This window comes from Lithobates pipiens, unplaced genomic scaffold (genome assembly GCF_037356315.1).
Source record: "Lithobates pipiens isolate NorthernLeopardFrog02 unplaced genomic scaffold, aLitPip1_a1.2 Scaffold_16, whole genome shotgun sequence".
In the NCBI taxonomy this organism is placed as follows: domain Eukaryota; kingdom Metazoa; phylum Chordata; class Amphibia; order Anura; family Ranidae; genus Lithobates; species Lithobates pipiens.
Window position 1 is genome coordinate 328,762,513 of NW_027507748.1, and position 24,709 is coordinate 328,787,221.

General features: G+C 42.9%; 1 protein-coding gene across 1 annotated transcript in view; it reads left to right on the forward strand.

Moving 5' to 3' along the window:
- LAPTM5 (lysosomal protein transmembrane 5) overlaps positions 1 to 21,979 on the forward strand; it is an 81,057-nt gene extending 59,078 nt beyond the window's left edge. The window contains exons 6-8 of the mRNA XM_077481755.1: positions 8,604 to 8,696; positions 14,584 to 14,676; positions 21,579 to 21,979. Of these exons, the coding sequence (XP_077337881.1) occupies positions 8,604 to 8,696; positions 14,584 to 14,676; positions 21,579 to 21,653 (261 nt within the window). The 3' untranslated portion in view covers positions 21,654 to 21,979. The remainder of the gene's footprint in view (positions 1 to 8,603; positions 8,697 to 14,583; positions 14,677 to 21,578) is intronic.
- Positions 21,980 to 24,709: the final 2,730 nt, after the last annotated feature.

Here is a 24,709-nt window from a genome sequence, read left to right on the forward strand (position 1 = left end):
CAAAAGTAACTTTCAGTATTTTGAAATCTGTGGCTATAATTACAGTAATGCTTGATGATTCTGTCACCATGGTCTGTGTTCAGGCCATTTTTGTTATATAGTGACTCCTTCGGAGTGGGTCCCTTCATTGTCACCCAGTCATGTAAGCTTCTGAAACTACAATTGGCCATTTTAACAACAGATATGTTCCATCAAAAATCTAGCATGAGAGATGCCATGTAGGTGTAGCATTCTTTGACAGGTGTGTGCATGTAGAGGCTGCAGGAGATTAGCAGCACTCAAACATATCAAAGGATAATCAAAAGGTAAATCTACATACTTAGTTAACAAAAATGGCTATTGTCACACATGGCACTTTAGCAAACTATGTTTCCATGTACTTTGTTACGTATTTAGTTGCTCCAACAAAGAAGAATGGGTGTTTAGCTGCTCTCTATGACCTACCATGACAAGTTTTTCCATCCTGATTAGTTTTTTGTTATGACCACTTGCCTAATGGCCATATACAGCTATGGAATATATAAAAAGGAGGAATGGTTATTTTAATCTTCAGATAAGTTATTCAGCTGAACAGTTAAAGCTTTTAATAGGTGTGTTCATTCTCATGGCATTCCTTGTCAAAATGTGAGTGAAAAGCCTGTTTCAATGATTTTGGAAATAAGTATCTTGAGGACATCATATAAAAAGCTTTCCAACGCTTTAACAGAATAAGTAATCAACTAAATCATCAGAGAGAGAGAGATTAATTGTAACTTGCAGTTTCCTAAGCATATGTAAAGTTAGAAACAATAATGGACAATAGATTTAGTATGGCAAAAACAGGCATACATTGCAGAATATTCAAAAACAGGTTCCTGACGACAAAGACCATGCACAAACATGGACTCTACACAGCAAAGTCTTTGTGACTCAATCAGGGTAACATATGGCTTAATGACATGGTCTAAAAGAATCTATAACAACATAAAGTCAAGTTGAGAATCACTCCTTCAGTAAAACATTAGAGAACACAGCTACTTGCCATTTTTCTTATAAACAGCATCCCTCATAATGAAATTCAGGGTAGCGCTGTTAACACAGGTATACAGCTGGAAGAATCCAAGGTCCATTGACAACAGCCAACACACTGGAACTAGATTAATCTGGTAGCAATTGGGGAGGGGATTCATACAGTAGCTGGATCAGTGTATGGAAATAAAGAATGGCCTGGCTGTCTGCACACTGGTTCTGGAAGTGGAGGATATCTCACCTGGCTGCAAATCACTTGCCCTACTTCCTCTGCCTCATCAGGTGCGACCTATCTTAGCTGATGAAGGAGGGCATCTGAGATATTTATATCCCCTGGGAATGTCCAGGAAACCATTAGAGATACTGGTATTAGAGATAAAGGCATTTTTACATGCATTTGAGCATGGTGGGTAAAATAGGTACTTCACAACAGTTGTGGTAGTATTATGTTTATGTTGGTTCAATGAAATATTCCTCCTAGTGGAACCATTTAGTTATGATGTAATTTTCTGTCTCTTTGTGCAACAAACCAAGAAGGGCTCAACCATATGTAAAGCAGCCTGTGACTGGTAAGAGTCATATCTTTAGCAGCTTTCCAACAGTTTCAGCCAAAACATTAAAGTACTGCTCTGAAAAATGAAAAGGGTCAGAACGTATATATGATGGCTACTAAAAGTGCTTCATCAATTTTTTCAATTGTTAATCTTAAACAAGAATTTCCAGTCCTTGAATTTAAAAATATTGATGTTACTGATAAAAATGATACTTGGTATTATATGAGAGAGAGCCCAGATCAAATCCACCTACAAATTAGTTGACAGAAAAAGTTAAAAAAGCTCAAAGTACTATTACCTTGAGCATAGATGGTGATCGAGTTATGCACAATTGCAGGGCTGAAATCTCGAAACAAATATGAGAAGAGCTACAGAAAGGGCATGAGAGAGAAAATCTTAGTAATAAACTGCATTAATTAGAAAGCTCTACCAGGCTAAGCTAATGAAAGCCAGCACATGTAGGACCATATACGATATACACTAGAAACAGTAGAATGCCTGCAAGCTATAGAAGTAATTAAAGAATTCTGTAGCACCTTTCTAGTTGCAACTTAGGTAAATTTACTCTGTTGACAGAGGAGCATGGGTTAATTTGTTTTTGGACACTGCAGTACTTCAAATGCTGTGGCTTTCTTACCTCCTCCTGGTTTCTACAACTATCTAGAACGCTCTGGATAGGTCTGGAACTTAGAAGGTGGCGGAATAGAGGCTGCAGCCTAAATATTTATGGAGTTCCCACCAATCCTATGGGAGGCAAGGACATGACTAAGAGCCACAACCAGCTGTGCCTGCTTTCTCCCCAGCCTTGTGCTCCAGTATAGAATAGCAGAGGAGAGAGCAGAGTAGCGAAGAGGACAAGGATACAACAAATACTAAGCATGCCTTTCACTCTAATGAAAGCACATTATGATTTTTAATTTGATGTATTAATTCTGGAGCTATAAGTACACAAACATACACTATATTACCAAAAGTATTAAGACACCTGCCTTTACACGCACATAAACCTTAATGGTATCCCAGTCTTAATCCATAGGGTTCAATATTGAGTTCTCCCCCCTTTGCAGCTATACTAGCTTCAACTCTTCTGGGAAGGCTTTCCACTTTCCAGTAGGAGAATATGTGCTTCCAGCCAGGACCGTCTTTAATATTAACTGGACCCTGGGCAAATATTTTCTTGGGCCTCCCTCCAAGTAATTTTGCTCTCCACCCCAACATCCTAAAAAACAAACCCCTTTTGCCCTGCGTTAAAGATCACCCTAGTGCTCTGAGACCTACAACAGATAACAGCTAGGCTCAAAATCTGTTTACTGCAGCAAATCAGGCAGCTACAGCAATTTATTGCCAAAGGTTATAGCATGTCACTATTGCTCACTGATTCGTTGCTAGAGGCCACAGTGAAAAGTGGGCATAGTTAAAATGGTAAAAGTGATTAAATAGGTTGATATGCTGCAGTGGGGAGGTGGTGAACAGGGTTGGAACCCCCCCCCCCCATCAGGACAGGACTGGGGAAGGAAATGGGGGTATATGAGAGAGTGAAGAGAAGAAGAGAGAGGAAGTAGGAAAAATGGAGAGAGAGAGTGGGGAGAGAAAGTGGTAAAAGAGCATGGGGGAGAGAGGGGACACAGAAAGTGAGGCAAATGAGAGGGGAGGGGCTAAAGATGAGGAGGGTGAAAGAAAGAGGAAGGGAGGAGAAGGGGGGAGAGTGTGGGGGTTGCTGGGGTGAGAGAGGGGGGAGAAAGAGGGGAAAAGAAAAGAGGAAGGGGCAGTGTGAGGGGGAAAGAAGGTGGATGAGAGAGCGGAAGGGGAAGAAATGAAAAAAAGGAAGGAGATATGGGAACAAGAGAGAAAGGGAGGAAAAAAGCTGGGGCGAGGTAGAGGGGGGCAAAGATAGACAGAGTGAGGTGAGAGAGAGGCGAAAGAGTGAGGTGAGGGGGAGGGAAGGGGAGAAAGAGAACGGGGGATAAGAGGGGGGTGAGAGAGAAAGGATGAGAAAATATAGGGGCGGTGAGGATGATGGAGAGGAGGGAGAGAAAGGAAGAAAACAGTGGGACAAAAGAAGGGAAAGACAAGGATGAGGACTGAGGAAAAGGGGAGAGACTGTTGGGGGGACCATGGGGGGGGGGGGCGGGGAGTGGAGAAAGAGATGGGAGAAAAAAATAGAGAGGGCAAAAGAGAGGAGACAGGAGGGAGGAAGAGGGGGGAGCAAGAGGAGGTGGGGGGAGAGAAGGAGGTGAGAGAAAGGTAGGTGAAAGATAGACGGGGAAAAGAATCGGGGGGAGAAGGAGAGAAAAGGGCAGAGAGAGAGGGTGCAAATGAGGGGAGAGAGGGAAAGAGGATGGGTGAAAGAGCAGAGAGTGTGTGTGTGTGTGTGGGGGGGGGGGGGGGGTAAGAAGGGAGTGCAAAATTAGAGAGGGAGGGAGAAGGGGGGCAGAGCAAAAGGTGGTGGGGCACGGAGGGGTGGGGGCTATTCTGAGTGCAAAAGGATTGTTCACCAATTATGCCTCCCCCATTCAGGCTGCTTCCCCTTGGGCGGCTTAGGCAGCTATACTTGTATTAAATCTCCCGCACAGTGGCTCACAGATTCCCTTTCACAGCACACTGCGGGCAATGCAGGGTGTTGGGTGGGGTTAGGTGGACCCAAATGGCAGCACAGTGTGGGATTGGACATGTGGACATGGTATAGTGAGGGAAGGGCTGGGGGAAAGGTAGTGACAGGACGGGATAGGCAGCGCTTACAGCTTGATTTCCAAGCAACCGCTCTTAGCTAGAGAAAATCTGCCTAGCTAAGAACTTGCTGGAGTTAATTAAGGATTCAGCGTGAGTGTTAAAAACAACACTCCCCCGGTCTTTTATACAAAGTGCCATAGATCTTACTTCCTCTGGAGCCCCACAGGCGGGCAGTGTGGGCTAATGGGGCAGCTACTTTGGGCCCCCGATTAATGACAGGGCCCAGGACAGCTGCCCCGTTTGCCCTGCATTAAAGACGGCTATGCTTCCAGCATGTTAATCACCATTCAAAAAAGGTACCACACTGCCAGGACCATTAAAATTGAAATGGTCAATAATGTATGAATGATAATCAATGATGGAAGAATTCATCAAGAAACAGCAAACCACTTCCTTTTTTTTTTTTTTTAATACACCAGAAAAAAATGTATCCAGTAAGATTGGCAGGCATGAATGATGATGTCAGGTTTATAATCAGGACTCTCTTTGCGGTTTTTGCACATTTTTATAGTATTGCAAAAATGTGTGCACTTTACTGAACACTTCACATGAACATTTTGAATCTATTGTTTTTCACTATACTATTTATTTATTTATTTTATTTGTATTTCCTTTATACTTATTTTGTATTTAGTGCTTCTTGAAGTTTCTTTGTTCTATTTCAGTTGGTATCACAATTATTTAGTAGCTGATTTCTACTTACTGCTATTTCACCTCAGCGCAGATTATCTTCGATTTTTCAATCAGCAGAAGGATACTTCCCAAAGATGTAACCCCCTGTCAGTGAAAAGTGAGGAGCAGAATGCGCTTGGGTTTGGTTCATGGGATGCTTGCAAAAAAAGTTTGGAAATTGCAAATGCTCCCTGAACCCAACTGAAGTCTAATAAGCAACCCTGCAAATACATTTCTCCAATTTTTAAGGTTACTAGACAAGGGATTGTCAAACAAATGGCAAGAAGAACTGAATACTGGCAGTTAGAACATGTAGAAATGCAAAGGCGTATCATGAAATGAGTGGGCCCATGTGCAAGATAAAAAGTGGGCCCTAGGCACAGAAGAAAAAATGTGACACGCATAGCACTGCAAAAAATGGGCTTGGCTTAGATTGTGCTAAATATTGGGCATTTCTAAATTGGGTGTGGCTTAATAGTGTCTGAGATAACTCACATAGTGCAGAATGCGGTAATGTTAAATAGGTAATGTACAGTGTGGAGTGTATGACGGTGGGTAGTATGTGCAGGAGAGGAGTCTGGTGTGTTTGGTGGTGGGTAGTATGTGCAGGACAGTAGTGGGGTGTGTTTGGTGGTGGGTAGTATGTGCAGTAGAGGAGTGCAGAATGTATGGAGGTAGGTAGTATGTGCATGAGAGTGGTCTGGCGTGTATGAAGGTGAGTAGTATGTGCAGGGAGAGGGGTATGGAGTTTATGAAGATGGGTAGTATGTGCAGGAGAGGAGTGCGGAGTGTACAGCAGTGGGTAGTATGTGCAGGGAGAGGAGTGTGGAGTGTACAGCAGTGGGTAGTATGTGCAGGGAGAGTAGTGTGGAGTGGGTGGTGGTGGTGGGTACTATGTACAGAAGGGCAGTGTGGAATGTATGGAGGTGGGTATTATGTGCAGAAGTGGAGTGCAGAGTGTATGGTGGTGGGTAGAATGTGCAGGTGAGGAGCGCAAAGTGTACAGTGGTGGGTATTATGTTCAGGATTGTGTCAGTAGGGCAGTGGACGTTGTCAGTATTTTTTTTTCTTATTTTTTACAATTACATTTTTTTGTATTTTTTTTTCATTATTTCAAAATGCTTTTTGGCATTCAGTGGGTGGTGCCAATGGTGTCAGTAGAGCAATGGAAATGTTAGAATTTTATTTATTTTAATAATTTTTTTTAAATAATTTCTTACTGTTTGTTTTTGGATTATTTTATTTTTTTCACAATGATTTGGGGGTGGGGGGGGGTTGTTGGCCAGTGTCAGTAGGGCAGTGGACGATGTCAGTAATTTTTTGGTTTTTATTATCTTATTAGCTATTATTTTTTTTACGATTTTGTTGTATATTTTTATTTTATTTTTTTGATATTTCTCCTAATATTTTTTTTTCACAGTGGTTCTGGGGAAGGGGGTGGGGATGGGGTATGAGGCAGTGGACGGTGGCAATAGGGCAAAGGTTGGTGTCAGTAGAGCAGTGGATTTATTTATTTTTACAATTTAATTTGTTTTTATTTATTTTTTTGGGAGGGGAGGGGGGGTTGGGGAAGTGGACAGTGCAGGGTGTCAGTAGTTTATTTTTATTTTTTGCAAATTATATTTTTTAGAATTTTTTTACTATTACATTTTTTAATACTTTTTGCATTTTTTTTAAATTTAATCAGCCTTGTCGGTGGTCTTTTGTGAGATATCAAGGGTCTAAAGAGACCCCTGACATCTCCCCTTTGAGACAGGGAAAGGGACTGAGGACACAGATTGCCCAGTCCCATTCTCAGCATTGAAGATAAATGGACAGGAGACACAGGCTCCTGTCCATTTATAAACTGAAGCAGAGTAAAACACTCTGCTCAGTCTTTACAGGTCATAGAGATTGTTCAATAACGATCGCTCTCTGTGTCCAATTCAGAAAAGGAAGGGGCCAGTAAATTACATATTTACTGGCCCCTTCCTTCGCTCTCCATCCTGTCACATCCCCCGCCGACCGCAGGAGAGGAGAGGAGGGAAGCTGGCTGTGGGGGACGAGGGGCGGAGGACACAGCGGACTGGAGGAGAATGAGGGGTGGAGTAGGAGTAAAACAGGGGAGCAGAGAAGGAGGACACAGCGGGCTGGGAGAGAGCATAGGGAGCGGAGGAGGAGGAGGACACAGAGAACAGCCCAGGAGGATCGGTTCGGTGGGATGGACAGCTGTAAGCACTGATAGCCGTGGGAGGGAGAGGAGGAGAAGGGGCTGTCATTCAGGCAGATTGGTGCTTACAGCTGTCCCTCCCGCCGCACCGGTCATCCCTGGCTGTGGACCAAGGAACAATCATCCATGTGTGCAGGGTGGGTCACAATGGGTCCCCCTCCCCTCGGAGGCCCATGTGCAGTGAACACCCTGCACACATGGATGATACACCACTGTACCAATGTCAAAAAAAAGAAAAAGAAAAAGGGGAGCAGCACTTAAAGGATAAGGGATGCAAGACCCTTTCACATGGACGATCCAATCAGGTCCGCCTCTCAGTTTTTCAGGCTGACCTGTTCGGATCCTCCAGTCTCTTTTATGGAGTAGAAGATGTCCGCTGACACCTGCTCCTGCCACCATCCGATCCGATCCTGTCCACCAAAAGCAGACAGATGGTGGACCTGTTCCCCATCCTCCTGGTGGATCGGATCAGATGGCATCGGATGGAAATGGACAGGCAGTCCATTTCCATCTGATTGCCCTATAGATGAGAGCGGGACTATGTCTGTGTGCGCTCTGCATAGTGGAGCAGACATGGACCTGTCATCAGCCTGCTCAGCAGATTTGGCGGAGAGATCCCCTGCTGAGCAAGTGGATTCTGCTTCATGGAGGCACCCGTGTGAAAGAGGCCTAAAGGGCAATAATAAAAAAGCGCAGTTCCTTTGAAATACAATGCTTGGGGGGATGCCCTAAACCTGTCTGTGAAATAGTGCACCTTTACAATGTACTGCAGCTAAAGGGACATATAAAAAGAAAAAATAATTTAAATTGCTGGCTTATGACATCCCCTGGCTACTTTTTCCTTCTTGTAAACAAGCAGCTGTCTGATGTAGATATTTACCTGGCTTTTCGGTAGAGCTACTATTATTGCTATCTGAAATGAATTGTTCATAAAAGATGCAGAGTACAGAAAATCCTGCTCCATTTTTTTGATTTTCCTTAGGAAGAGATAAAGAATTCTCAAGCTGGTGACAATTATCATTGCTGAAAACACAAGCTTTTAGCCTTCTTGTATACTTGCTGAGAATACCGGGAAAGTTCACCACTGGGTTCCTAGATAGCAGTGAAAACCTAATGGGAGATCAGATTGGGTCACTGTTTATTGCTTATTTGTTAACGCACCCTGCCAGCTGCCACCAATCTTGGAGAAGCCGTATTACAGACCAGCATTATATAGTATATGGTTGGACTAATTATCTTTAATTTTAAGGCTTTTATTAAGACTGAAATCAGAATAGGCCATGATCTTGAAAAAAACAAATGTTATAGAGTACACCAGCTGCCTGTGCTAGTATAGCTATATTTATGTACTGTGTTTCTCTTTATGACACCCATTAGCAATTAGGTTCAGGGTACAAAATAGTAATGAGCACTTTTCTTTATCTTCTCAGAATTATATTTTGGTGAACAAAGTCCCCTCTCAGAAATATACCACCAGACTGATCATCTTCACTTTGCTCCACGCTGCAGTGATTTTGTACAAGGTAACATTTCTCTGTTTGAGTACACATGTCTAAACTTTATAGAAAGCTTTTTAATCAAACCGAGTGAGCAGAAAAAAAAGACGATTCAGCAGTTCAGTGCGATGTAATTAGCAAGATGAATATATACCATCCCTGCTCCATAAACTCTGCTGCTTAGCACAAGAAGAGTTCCAGCACTCACTGGAATAAACACGGTGCATTGTCTAGCAAAATACTATTAAAAGGTCATCAGAAGATGAAGATTACTGAAAAAAAACAAGGTTATGTACTTAAAGCCTAAAGTTAATTAGGTTTTGTAAACGCTGAAAATCAAAACTGTCCAGGCAACATCACCAGAGCAGTGCCAGTGGTCCTTGGAGAAGTCTCTCTGATGAGCTACAGTAGAGCACATAAAACATGCGCAGTGGTAAAATTACACGGCTATATAAATGGAACCACAACAGCCACAACGTGGCTTGCTACCAGAGCATTTCTGGTGAACGGTGTTGTTGCATTTTGAACGCAATCTTTTATTTCAGAAATATTCCCACTTCCTTTACCTGTTTATCCTACATACCCTTTTTAACCACATGACCTCCAGAAGATTTACCCCCTTTAATAACCAGGATATTTTTTGCGACACGGCACTACAATACTTTAACTGACAATTGCGTGGTTATGCAACACCCAAATTAAACATATGTCCTTTTTTTTCTCCACAAATAGAGATTTCTTTGGGTGGTGTTTGATTACCTTTGCATTTTTTTTGTTGCACTATAAACAAATAAATAAAATAAAAACAAATAAACAAAAAAAAGACTGACAATTTAGAAAAAAAAAACTGTACTAATGACACTGACTAGGAAGGGGTTCACATCAGGGGCGATCAAAGGGAATCTAGCCAGTGTTTTACTATACTGTGTGAGGTGCTTTTACTAAGGGAAGAGGTGGGGGGGGGGGGGGGACACAAACTCCATTTCTTCCCTCCTGTCAGAACGGTGATCTGCCTTGCTTACATAGGCAGATCGTAGTTCTGGCTCTATGCCCTACGATCGGGGGGTGTCGGAAGACAATCGAGTACCCTGCACTCACTGGTCGGCTTCTACTCTATATAATCACAGTGGAAGGGAGCCACATACAAATATAGACACATATATATATATACATGATCTGGCACACAGGTGCCTTCCTGTAGCCATGGAACTACTATAGGGTGGACCTAAAGTGGTAAATATATATATATATATATATATATATATATATATATACAGTTGAAAAAGTATTTGCCCACTTTCAGATTTTTTTTTTTTTTCATATATGTCTCACATAAATGACTCAGATCATCATCAAACAAATTTCATTATTACACAGATAAGATAACCCGAGTAAATACAAAATGCAGTTTTTAAATGATGGTTTCATTTATTAAGGAAAAAAAGCTGCCCAAACCTGCCTGGCTTTATGTGAAAAAGTAATTGCCCCTAAACCTAATAACTGGTTGTGCCACCCTTGGCTGCAACAACTGCAATCAAGCATTTGCAATAACTGGCAATAAGTCTTTCACATTGCTGTGGAGCAATTTTGGCCAACTCTTTGCAGAATTGTTTTAATTCAGCCACATTGGAGGGTTTTCCAGCATGAATGGCCTGTGTAAGGTCATGATACAACATTTCAGTTGGATTTAAGTTCGGACTTTGATTAGGTCACTCCAAAACCTAAATTTTGCTTTGTTTGAACCATTTGGAGGTGGACTTGCTGTTGTGTTTTGGATCATTGTCCTGCTGCGTAATCCAAGTGCACTTGAGCTCACGAACTGATGGCCGGACATTCTCCTTTATTAATTGCTGGTGGAGCTCAGAATTCATGGTTCTATCAGTTATAGTAAGTCGTCCATGTCCTGAAGCTGCAAAGCAGCCCCAGACCATCACGCTACCACCACCATGTCTGACTGTTGGTATGATGTTCTTGTTATGAAATGCTGTATTAGTTTTATGCCAGATGTAATGGAACACACACCTTCCAAAAATTTAAATTTGTGTCTCATCAGTCCACAGAATATTTTCCTAAAAGTCTTGGGGGTGATTAAGATGGTTTTTGGTAAATGTGAGATGAGCCTCTGTGTTCTTTTTGGTCAGCAGTGGCTTTGGCCTTGGAACTCTCCCATGGATGCCATTTTTGCCCAGACTCTTTCCTATTGTTAAATCATAAACACTGCTCTTACCAAGGCAAGTGAGGCCTGCAGTTCTTTAGATGTTGTTCTTGGTTCTTTTTTGACCTCCTGGATGAGTCTTCGGCATGCTCTTGGAGTCCTTTTTGTAGGCTGGTCACTCCTGGGAAGGTTCACCACTGTTTCAAGTTATCTCCATTTGTGAATAATGGCTCTCCCTGTGGTTCACTGGAGATCCAAAGCCTTAGAAATGGCTTTGAAGCCCTTCATAGACTGATACATGTACATTACTTTGTTTCTAATTTGTTACATATTTACATAGTTAGTCAGGTTGAAAAAAGACACAAGTCCATCTAGTTGGTCCATCTAACTGTGTAACAGATTAGAAACAAAGTAATGTACATGTTTCTAATCTGTTACAATCTAATCTAATATGTTCTTGAATTTTTTTTTAGATTGTAGCATGATGTGTGACATTTGTGATCTGTTAGCATGCTTCACTTTGTCAGACATCTTCTATTTATGTGATTTCTTGATTCAACAGGTCTGGCAATAATCAGGCCTGGGTGTGGCAAGTGAAATTTAACTCAGGTTTCCAAAAAATTGTGGTTAATTACAGTTAATTCATGATTCAGCATGGGAGGGGGCAATTATTTTTTCACATAGGGCCAGGCAGGTTTTAACAGCTTTTTTTCCTTAATAAATGAAAAAATATTTTAAAAACGGCATCTTGAATTTACTTATTCTTTACTTTATAATGTACTTATTATTTACTTATCTTTGTGTAATTAAAATGTGTTTAATGATCTGAATCGTTTAAGTGTGAGAAATATGTAAAAAAAAAATAAAAAAATCAGGAAGGAGCAAATACTTTTTCACACAACCTTATGTACTTACCTTTTTTGGAATCTGATCTGGACATGTGATTCAGCTGCTCCAGCTTCCCTGTGTCAAAATGATTTGGCACATTAGTCAACATGTTACAAGCACTCATCCAGCCATCTCAAATTCTGACTTTAGATTTTGTAAAGTGCCATTAAACCCTTTTACAGTATTTCACATACATCATCCCTATTACCATAAGCAGTAGTACATTTCACACTGGAAATACTGAAGCAAAATATATTGTATCTTTTTTCTTTGCTGTATACTGTGATCACATGACATCTGCTGCTTGCTCCATACTGCACTGTGAGATCAGGGGGTGGTCAAGCTGGAAACCTGTTACATCGACTTCAGACACCACTGCGGGAAGTTGACTATGTATTCCCGTGGTTGCACGAAGCTGCTTCCAGAGGCCAAATGAGGAAATAATTGGATTTCTAACAGAGAGATTTGAAGCATGTGCACATTTTAGAATAATTTCATAATGCTGTTTTTATTCCCGAATTTTATACCAGCATTAGACAATGATTTGCTTAGGTGTAATGAATGAGAGATGAACATAGAATGAAGAGGCTACATGTACTCTGGTCTAGAACAGCTTACTGATGACCTCTGTGTGACTTGTGCCATAGTAGGCAACTAGGCATCCCCTTCCCTCTTCTGTGATCGTGCCACACACTAGAATTGCCAGTGCCCTAGTCAAACAGGCAGGGCCGTCTTAATAGCATCATGGGCCCCTGGCAAAGTAATGCTCTAGGGCCCCTACAATGGAGACAGCGCAGGTAAACAGATATCAACAAGGTAGGAGGCATACAAGCGGAGCTTCCCCTTTTGGGGAACTACATGAACAATCATTCTGTAAAGCAAAGAAACAGTGGGGAAATACTACATACATAAAGTAACAAAGCTGCCTGTGCATATAATATATCTGACAGATGAATTCCTCTCTAAATCCTAGATATCCCCCAGCACTCTGACCCCTCTATACCCCAGAAATCCCCCAGCACTCGGACCCCTCTACTCCCCCAGATATCCCCCCAGCACAGTAACCCCTCTGCATCCCAGAAACCCCCCAGCACTCTGACCCCTCTACACCCCAGAAACCCCCCAGCACTCTGACCCCTCTACACATGATATCCCCCCAGCACGCAGACCCCTCTACACCCCAGATATCTCCCACCACTCTGACCCCTCTACACCCCAGATATCCCCTCAGCACTCTGATCCCTCTACACCACAGATATCCCCCCAGCACTGTTACCATATACCATAAAATACTCCTTGTATTGTGACCCCACGACATCCCTGATACCCCCTACACTGTGGCCTCGCTACATCCCTGATACCTCTAGCACCATAGCCACCCAAGCTACCCCAAGCATTGCTACTCCCTATACACCCCAGACCCCCATCAGCATTGTTTTCCCCCATACACCCTTGATATCCCCCAGCACCATTATTCCATCCATGTAGTATCGCCTTTCCCAGTGGAGATACAGTGTATGTAAACTTTTGGCTATGTGCCCACCTCCAGCACTGGACTCATTTATACCAATCAAGCAGGCAGAAAGAGGGGCAGAGGAGGGAGCATTCCATTCCAAGCCTTTCAATGCAAACAGTGCTGGACAGCTGGGTTCACCATGACACCATCCACAATGCTACTTCCGCAGCCTTGGAGTCCCGAGCATTCAAGCTGCATGGGGCGGGGTCAGAGCATCACTGGAGCTGCGGACCTGCCCCTCCCTGCTGGCTGTGAAATAATAGGTATCGTTCTGCACAGCACAGTGCACTGCTGCCAGTCTGCCTCCCCTAAGTATCCATCACTTTCAGTGCCATCATGGATCCCCAATTTTGGGGCAACGTGGGCTCAAGGACCAGCTGCTTTGAAAAAAGTGCAGAGGCCCCCCATGCAGCTGGGGACCCTGGGCAGTGCCCAGCTGTGTCCAATCATTAAGACAGCCCTGAAAACAGGATATAATCATGGAATAGTGGATAATAGTGATAGATGAACATTTTAACCATGAAAACAATTAAAATACAGGTACTAATGAGTAAATCTCAAATTCCTAGCCATTACTGTTCATTACATTTTATGTTTATTATTCATTTTATAGATAGTAAAGTATGCAAAAAGGCACATGAAACTTTTTAATCATTTTCATGGGCTTTTATATCTTACATACACAAACACTATTAGTGTTCATTTTTAATGGAATAACTCAGAAAAATGAAAATGACAAACAACTAATAAGTAAAGGTGCAATAAAGAGACATAAAACATCAAGCTGAGCTGAGCATCTAGTACTTTGCAAGTAACATACAATTCTTTTAAATCTGCACATTATTAAAAAAAAAATAGATAATTGTATAATGATCACTACAAGGTTTTTGACATTACATTTAGTAAACCCATAAATGTACTTCCTGTGAGAGCAAAATTCAGACTGCAAACTAGTCACAAATCTCTGGATAAATATAAGCCTAATGAATCTACTTACAAAGTAAAGAAATTATTTTTTATTTACTTTATTTTGAAAGTAGTTTTGATTAAAAAAAAGTGACTGATAAAGGCTATAGCAACATATCTTATTAAAGAGAAGATTCTGTTCTGGGCAGAAATGCATTTATTTAGTTACACCAACTACCTGCATTTTATTGGATGGGAAAGTTGTTTATGGGTAAAGTAACACAAGTCTTTTGAGTCAATGTGCCAGTTTGCAGCAAGTTTTACACTGTCTTTGCCATGGTCCAGTTGGCAGTAGGTAAAAAGAAGTCATAGTCTAAATTTGTCAAAGACACACATCCTTTATATAGCGTGTAGAGTGATAGTTTAATGGTTCTACCCAATGTCTACAGGCACTTATGATCTCCTGTGTCTGGAAAGTCTTCAAGTCTCTGAATCCTCTGGCAAAGAAGAAAGATGTGCCTCAACAACAAGAGTTCACAAAGGTAAGATGTCAAGCTTACCTGTCTACCAGTGACTTTACAATAGTATATAGGTAGAAATACGGTAACTGTAAGATACATCATCATGGATTTTTTGTGGAGAACTCAGAAGTTTACCCAAGGGAAGACTTCTGTGAGAGACCTCTATTCTATGCTGAATACTGGGCAGGGAGATCACCTAATTCGCAGGCATTTCTCATTTTCTGAGAAGCAGTAAGAATATGAATGGAAATAGATATTTAGATCAGAAGCTTTTGTAAGGATTTTTAACCATAACATGTTTCAATGGGTCAGAATGGACACAAGGAAAGAGTGCTGAAATAATTTTCTTTGGCCTGAATATATAAAAAAGGACACCGTGGGTTTCTAGATTGTCCCCTGGGTCAAATATATATACATATATATATTTAAATAGACATTTAGGTTCTATATTATATTCTTTTATGCCGCGTACACACGATTGAACTTTCCGGAGGACTTGGTCCGGTGGACCAGAGCCCGTCGGACAATTCGATTGTGTGTGGGCTCCAGCGGACTTTTTCTTCCCCAAAGTCTGGCGGACCTAGATTTAAAATATGTTTTAAATCTTTCCGCGAAAGTCCGCCAGACCCAGCTCCTGTCGCGAAGTCTGCTCTTCTGTATGCTGGTCCGACGCCAACACACACAGACTAAAGTCTGTTCATTTTGAACGTGACTTCAGGTACGATGGGACTAGAGAAGGAAATCAATCTCGCCGGTTTCTTCGACGAAATTGACACCTTGCGAGCCCCGTAGCCTGGTATGGGTTTTAAGGGTAACCCCTTACGCCAAAAAAACGGTGTGGGGGTCGACCAAAGTCCATACCAGACCCTTATCCGAGCATGCAGCCCGGCTGGTCAGGAAAGGGGGTGGGGACGAGCTAGTGCCCCCCTCCTGAACCGTACCAGGCCGCATGCCCTCTACATGGGGGGTGGGTGCTTTGGGGAAGGGGGGCGCCCTGTGACCCCCCCACCCCAAAGCACCTTGTCCCCATGTTGATGAGGACAAGGGCCTCTTCCCGACAACCCTGGCTGTTGGTTGTCAGGGTCTGTGGGTGGGGTGCTTATCGGAATCTGGGAGTCCCCTTTAATAAGGTGCCCCCCAGATCCCAGCCCCCACCTTATGTGAATGAATATGGGGTACATCGTACCCCTACCCATTCACCTGGAGGGAAAATTGTCAATAAAAAAAAACACACTACACATGTTCTTCCGACTTCTCCGCGATTTCCGGTTCTTCTCGCTGCTCTTTTGCCGCTCTTTTGCTAGCCTTCTTCTTCTTCTTCTTCCTTCTTCTGTTCTTCCGATATTGATATGATGCTCTCTCCCACTGTAATGCCGTGGACACGGTGTGCAGCGACTTATATAGGCATAAGGGGCTGGGTCACCGGGTGATGCCATATGGTGACCCCCGCCCCTTATGACGTCACAGCCCTGGGTATGCTGGGACTGTGACGTCATAAGGGAAGGGGTCACCATGTGACATCACCCGGTGACCCCGCGCCGTATGCCTATATAAGTCGCCGCGCATCATGTCAACATCGGAAGAAGGAAGTAGAAGACAGCGGAGAAGGAGAAAGCCGGGCTCCTCCGCTAGCAAAAGAGCGGCAAAATAGCAGAAGATAGTGGAGGAGCCCGGTGAGAAGAACCGGAAGTCGGAAGAAGACCTCAGAGCTGCCTAATAAATTACTTTAAAAACCTATGTAGTGTGTATTTTTATTGACACTTTTCCCCCAGATGAATGGGTAGGGGTACAATGTACCCCATACTCATTCACATAGGGTGGGAGACTGGGATTTGGGGGCCCCCTTATTAAAGGGGGCTCCCAGTTTCCGATAAACCCCCCGCCCGCAGACCCCAACAACCAACGGCCAGGGTTGTCGGGAAGAGGCCCTTGTCCTCATCAACATGGGGACAAGGTGCTTTGGGGTAGGGGCCTGCTCGCTCCTTTCCTAACTGGCCAGGCTGCATGCTCAGATAATGATCTGGTATGGACTTTGGGGGACCCCATGCCATTTTTTAAAACCCATACCTGGCGACGGGGCTCGCAAGGTGTCAATCTCGCCGATGGAGGCGGCAACGACATTAACTTCCTTCGCTAGTACTGTTGTACATGAAGTCACGTTCAAAATGAACGGACTCTAGCCCGAGTGTGGGCTAGTCCGTTCATTTGGAAAGTTCGGCAGATTGTCTGCCGGAACTAAGTCCGCTGGACAGGCATGTATTGGCCATCGGGACTACAGGGAGTTTCCCGGTGGGCCGATCAGGTGCAGTCCTGGAGCCGCTCCTCTCTGACAGTGAGTGATCACGATTTCACTCCTGTTAGACCCCTTTCACACCACACAGCCCTTTGCGTCGCTATTTTTAGCTGCGTTTTACCGCCGGATTTGCGGCGCATTTCGGCCGCTAGCGGGGCGCTTTTACCCCCGCTAGCGGCCGCAAAATGGTTAAGACCGCCGGCAATACAGCGCTGCCCCATTGATTTTAATGGGGAGCAGCGGTGGAGGAGCGGTAAACACACCGCTCCTTCACCGCTCCAAAGAAGCTGCTGGCAGGACTTTTTTCTGACGTCCTGCCAGCGCACCGCTGTAGTGTGAAAGCCCTCTGGGCTTTCACACTACAAACAATGGTGCTGCTTCTTTAGGGCGGATTGCAGGCGCTATTTCTAACGCTATAGCACCTGCAAAACTCCCTGGTGTGAAAGGGGTGTTAGGCGGAGCAGCTGCTGTCACTTGGTGGAGAGAGCATTAGGCTTTCTGCTCCTTCCAGCCTGCAGGGGGAGATAGACAGCTGGACATCCCATCCTCTCTCTCCTTACCACTTGTCACTTATCACATGGCTGGAGAGAGAAACGAGAAGCTGCCTTCAAAACTGTGAGTACAGGTGGGAGGGGGAGGAGAGGGAGGACACTCTGATGTAAGGAGTGCTGATGGAGACACTCAAAATTAAAGTGGGCCGTTCATGATGAAGTCCATGGCCAAATTTTTGTCCCAGTCCAGCCCTGCCGCTGGATAGTCTGATCGTGTGTACGCGGCATCAGAGCCACAACCAGCCGTGCCTGCTTTCTCCCCAGCCTTGTGACCCAGTGTAGAATAGCAGAGGAGAGAGCAGAGTAGCGAAGAGGACAAGGACACTACAAATACTAAGCATGCCTTTCACTCTAATGAAAGCAAATCATGATTTTTAATTTGGTGCATTAATTCTGGAGCTATAAGTCATCTGACCAAACATAAACATACACAATATTACCAAAAGTATTAGGACACCTGCCTTTACACACACATAAACCTTAATGGTATCCCAGTCTTAATTCATAGGGTTCAATATTAAGCTGAAAGCACCCTCCCCCCATGTTGAGGGCATGCGGCCTGGTATGGTTCAGGAGGGGGGGGGGGGGGGGGCGCTTGCTCGTCCCCACCCCTTTTCCTGACCGGCTGGGCTGCGTGCTCAGATATGGGTCTGGTATGGACTTTGGGGGGGCCCCCCACACTGTTTTTCTGGCATAGGGGGTCAATCTAGCCGATGAAAGCTGCGAGATTGACTTCTCTCTCCAGTCCCATCGTACCTGAAGTCACATTCAAAATTAACGGACTTCAGTCTGTGTGTGGGCAAGTCCGTTCATTTGGAATGTCCGGCGGACCTCCACTGCAAAGTCTGGCGAATTGTCCGCCGGATCAAGTCTACCGAAGAGTCAGATCGTGTGTATGTACGCGGCAGTAGAGTTAGTATTGATGTCTATTATAGACACACTCCCTACCCCCAAGGATATCTAATCTGAACAGAAGCTTCCACATCACATTTGTTACAATATTTCCTTACACAGCAATTCCAAAACCAAGTTTGTAAACTTGCAGAGCAGACATGGCCTTTAAAATTAATCTTCTGTAAAATTTGAAATATCCAGATTTGATGGTACCGTGGCCATATTTTTACTACTGGAACCTGTAGGTGAGCACACCCGGAGCTCAGACCCTTAGCTAGAATTACCTCTTTTACACAAAGCTTGTTTTACAGGTTCCTACCCAGTTTAAAATAAGGAAAGACGCTGTAAATGTACTCAAATATATACAGTATCTCACAAAAGTGAGTACACCCCTCACATTTTTGTAAATATTTTATTATATCTTTTTATGTGACAACAGTGAAGAAATGACACTTTGCTATAATGTAAAGTAGTGAGTGTACAGCTTGGTAAAGCTTGCATAACAGTTTAAATTTGCTGTCCCTTCAAAATAACTCAACACACAGCCAATACTGTCTAAACCTCTGGCAACAAAAGTGAGTACACCACTAATTGAAAATGTCCAAATTAAGCCCAAAGTGTTAATATTTTGTGTGACCACCATTATTTTCCATTACTGCCTTAACCCTCTTTGGCATGAAGTTCAACAGAGCTTCACAGGTTGCCACTGGAGTCCACTCCTCCATGATTACATGTCACGATGACGTAAAAATGTCCACATTGGGCCCAATTAGCCATTTTCCCTCCCCGGTGTCATATGACTCATTGTATATTGTAAATTTGGTGATATCACTCTCACTATCTCATACTGATCGCTGAAAGTTTAACATGGCACCTCATGGCAAAGAAATCTCTGAAGATCTGTAAAGAAGAATTGTTGCTCTACATAAAGATGGCCTAGGCTGTAAGAAGATTGCCAAGACCCTGAAACTGAGCTGCAGCATGGTGGCCAAGACCATACAGCGGTTTAACAGGACAGGTTCCACTCAGAACAGACCCTGACATGGTCGACCAAAGAAGATGAGTGCACATGCTCAGCGTCATATCCAGAGGTTGTCTTTGGGAAATAAGAGTGCTGCCAGCATTGCTGCAGAGGTTGAAGGGGTGGGGGGTCAGCCTGTCAGTGCTCATATCATACGCCGCACACTGCATCAAAGTGGTCTGCATGGCTGTCATTGCAGAAGGAAGCCTCTTCTAAAGATGATGCACAAGAGAGCCCGCAAACAGCTTGCTGAAGACAAGCAGACTAAGAACATGGATTACTAGAACCATGTCCTGTGGTCTGATGAGACCAAGGAAAACGTATTTGGTTCAGATGGTGTCAAGCGTGTGTGGCAGCAAGCAGATGAGGAATATAAAGACAAGTGTGTCTTGCCTACAGTCAATTAAGGTGATGGGAGTGTCATGGTCTGGGGCTGCATGAGTGCTGCCGGCAATGGGGAGCTACAGTTCTTTGAGGGAATCATGAAAGCCAACATGTACTGTGACATACTTAAACAGAGCATGATCCCCCTCCCTTCAGAAAAGGGGCTGCAGGGAAGTATTCCAACATGATAAGGACCCCAAACACACCTCCAAGATGACCACTGCCTTGCTAAAGAAGCTGAAGGTAAAGGTGATGGACTGGCCAAGCATGTCAGACCTAAACCATATTGAGCATCTGTGGGGCATCCTCAAATGGATGGTGGAGGAGCGCAAGGTCTCTAACATCCACCAGTTCCGTGATGTCATCATGGAGGAGTGGAAGAGGACTCCAGTGGCAACCTGTGAAGCTCCGGTAAACTCCATGCCCAAAAGGGTTAAGGCAGTGCTGGAAAATTATGGTGGCCACACAAAATATTGACACTTTGGGCCCAATAAGGAAATTTTTACCTAGGGGAGTACTCACTTTTGTTGCCAGCAGTTTACACATTAATGGCTGCGTGTTGCGTTATTTTGAGGGGACATCAAATTTACACTGTTATACAAGCTGTACACTTACTACTTTACATTGTAGCAAAGTGTCATTTCTTCAGTGTAGTCACATGAAAAGATATAATAAAATATTTACAAAAATGTAAGGGGTGTACTGACTTTTGTGAGATACTGTATATGACTTCTTTAATGCTACTGATGATAGGGAAAAAAATGTGGCCAATAATCAATACAAAAAAAGCTCTTTTGCTTTTGCTTACATGGAACCTACTAGATACAAAGGATACACATAGACCACCAGAGCAGCTAGAGCAGAGGAAATGTGCAGGTTTTAGAAGGAGGGGTCAGGGCATTACGGTCTTTCCTGAACCCCCAGAGACCAACTGTGCACAGACTACTAGGGAGAGTATGGTCTACAGCCACCTGCCTCCACCTAGCCTACAAATGTGGCCATTAGTGTTGCCACTTCATCCCATTTAAACCCGAACACATATTAATCACACAGGTTCAAAGGCAAATTTAATGCAGATAAAGTGAGTTTAATTATCACCTTAATTAGCCACATAACCTGTGTAATTAATGTGTTTGTGGGTTTAAAGGGATGAGGTGACAAAGTGGCCATCAATTGACAGATTGTTGGTAGGAGGACATCTATCCTTCATCATTGTGGTAGGAGACCTATTAGCTACCAGTATTTCTGTATGCTTAATGGTTTGCTGTCACTGAGTTTCTGCCTATGAGGGGTTGCATTGCTCTTATGTTACCTTTGGATTACAAATACCTTACATTACCAGAATATTTACTTTTGTTTCTGCTGATATTGCTTTGTTAACATTATTCTCTTACACCTGCTTAGGGCATTCTGGCCAGGCTGTTTCACAGACAGCTTGGGAAACTAACGGCATTTATCTGGCTGTATTTATAATTGTTCCGACTTTAATACACGGTTGATCCTGTCATTGTCGAGTCTTCTCTTACAGGGCTTGGCCTTAATAAAAAACCTTTGTGTTATTATTTGTGTGTCGGTGATTGTTAGGTCCAATTCAGAATGGGTCACCACTGGAAATTGCAGAGGAGCTAAAGCATATCTAGAAGCTCCTTAGGCTGCTCTATTTCATTCAGATTTTTTTGTTATTGAAAAGTAGTAACTAAAACAAAAAAAAAAAACACCCAGAAAGCTGTCAATATACTGCTTCTTTATTTTCTACAAATGTTGTTTCTTTGTATTACAGGTAGCACTACCATCCTATGAGGAGGCCGTTAAAACAACATCAAAAGATTTGCCACCTCCTTATTCCACTGTCTAAACCACAAGCCCATAAAAGAAACCAGCTTCTGTCCACAGTAATGAGACATTCTTCATGCCTCCAAGTGATGGAGACCAAAGGGAACATAGTTTCCAATGCAAAGCAACAAAGACCAAAAAGAACTACAGTGCATAGAGGCTGTTTTGCTATACAAAGCAATGCTAGTAAACATGTTTTCAAAATCATTTTTGCAGACAGACTGTCTTCAGAATTTCAGGATTACAGCAGAACAACTAAAAATTAATTTTAACTCTTCTTAATACCAAGCAAAAGATCTATTGAAATGAGCTGTGCTTTTATATGCAATAAAATGTGCTCAGTATAAACCTATGTGCACTTGTATCATTTTGTGAGTCAAGATTTATAGGGAAGTTTCATTATTAACCTTGGAACAATAGAACACCAGTTATGGCATAGGAGAAAAATACTTTTAAATTAGAGGAAACATTTGGGAAATCAAAAGTAACTTTTAGATTTGCCAATTAAAGTTTAATTTGCTTTAAAAATAAACTATTGATAATAACACACAAGTTCTGAAACGAGCAGAGTAAAGTACATTATTGATTATAAACACTGTAAAGGTATTACAGTCAATCTGTGACACAAACAATCGTAAAAGGCCAGAGAGAAGCAAAAAATATAACTAATATTTTAGAAAGTAAACAGGCTCAGCACACGGGCTGAAAACACAAATAGAGAAGAAAATACGGTATTTATCTATATTGATTATCTAAATACAAAATAGAAAAACTAACAAACAAGCACCTATATTGGTAAATTAAGTAAAAGTATAAGTAACTGCAACATAAATATAATTTTGAAGCACTGTAAGCAGGGTCACATGCCCATAAAACCTACCAGAAAATACTCGAGTGGGTCCTGATCACAACAACAAACATGATATGCAAAATATAAAAAAAAAAAAAAAAAATGAAAACTGCAAATTGCACCCTCTGAAACAAAATCTTATTTTTAATAAGATGATTTGCAATACACACAAACATTTTTCTTGGACAGAATAGTCACTAAAAGTGACCACTGACCTCAAATCAAACACAAAATAACATTAAAGACAAAACTCCCCAATAATAAGAACAAAAAAGTCAATGAAGTTTATTGCCCAAAGAGCTAGCAGATAGAATTCATTTACATTTCCCTATGCACTTTGTTTTCCCTATCCTTTCCCTACAGCAGCTTCTAATACACTGTCACCATGGCCATTCTGTGTCTCTCCTTTTAAGGGGTTCACTTATCCAAAAGCTTTTAATTAATGTACACAGACAGAATGCATTTATCAGCTGCATAAATACATCCAAACCTGTAAATTGAGATCATAGCCAGGAAAATTGTCTGGGCTCTCAACGCATTTTGTGATCCATGGTTCACTTCATCAGGAGATATTTTTGCTGTACGAATGTCTATAGAGAATATAGAGATATTAAAAGTATAATTAAATACTTACATACTTACTGGCTAAATTATATACAGGTGCATCCCATAAAATTAGAATATCATAAAAAAAAGTTTATTTATTTCAGTAATTCAATTCAAAAAGGGAAACTCATATATTATATAGATCATTGCACACAGAGTGTTGATGATTATGACTTATAGCTAGTGAAAACCCCAAATTCAGTATCTCAGAATATTTGATTACATAAGACCTATAAAAAAAAATGATTACAGAAATGTTGGCTTACTGAAAAGTATGTCCATGTACAGCATAGTAGGCACTAAATTCTTGTCCGGGGCTCCTTTTGCATGAATTACTGCATCAATGCGGCGTGGCATGGAGGCGATCAGCCTGTGGCACAGGTGTTATGGAAGCCTAAGGCCGCGTACACACGCGCGGACTGTTGGCCCAACTTTGTCCGTCCAACAGTTTGAGCGAACAGTCCGCTCAAACTTAGCATGGACGGACATGGCCACACACGACGAACGAACAGTTTGCTGAAACCGTGCGCGATGACGTGAACGGCACGTACGACGGGACGCAAAATACGACGTCCTATACACTGCATTATAACTTTCGGCTTGAAAATCCTTTCTGAGCATGCGCGGAACTTAGTTTGACGAACAAGCCTACACACGGGCGGACTGTTCGTTGAAACAAGGTTTCAGCGGACAGCTTTTCGGAATTTCCGTAAAACCTTGTCCGTCCAACTGTCCGCTGAAACTGTCCGCTGAAAGCCCACACACGAGCGGACTGTCCGCCCAAACACTGTTCAGCGGACAAGGTTGGGCCAACAGTCCGCGCGTGTGTACGCGGCCTTAGTTTCTTTGATAGCAGCCTTCAGCTCATCTGCATTGCTGCATCTGGTGTCTCTTATCTTCCTCTTGACAATACCCTACAGATTCTCTATGGAGTTTAGGTCAGGCGAGTTTGCTGGCCAATCAAGCACAGTGATACCATGATCATTAAACCGGGTATTGTTACTTTTGGCAGTGTGGCCAGGTGCCAGGTCCTGGAAAATAAAATGAGCATCCCATTAAGCAGGTCAGCAGAAAGAAGCATGACTTGCTTTAGAATTTCCTGGTAGAGGGTTGCGCTGACTTTGGACTTGATGAAACACTGTGGGCCAACACCAGCAGATGACATGGCTCCCCAAATCATCACTGACTGCGGAAACTTCACACTGGACCTCATACAACTTGGATTCTGTGCCTCTCCTCTCTTCCTCCAGACTCTGGAACCTTGATTTACTAATTAAATGCAAAATTTCCCACAGTCCATGATGATTTGGGGAGCCATGTCATCTGCTGGTGTTGGTCCACTGTGTTTTGTCAAATCCAAAGTCAGTGCAGCCCTCTACCGAGAACACTTCATGTTTTTCTCGGCTGACCAGCTTTATGGAGATGTTGATTTCATTTTCCAGCAGGACTGGGCACCTGCCAAAAGTACCAATACCTGGTTTATTGATCATGGTATCACTGTGCTTGATTGGTCCGCAAACTCGCCTGACCTAAACCCCATAGAGAATCTGTGAGGTATTTTCAAGAGTAAGATGAGAGACACCAGACCCAACAATGCAGATGAACTGAAAGCCACTATCAAA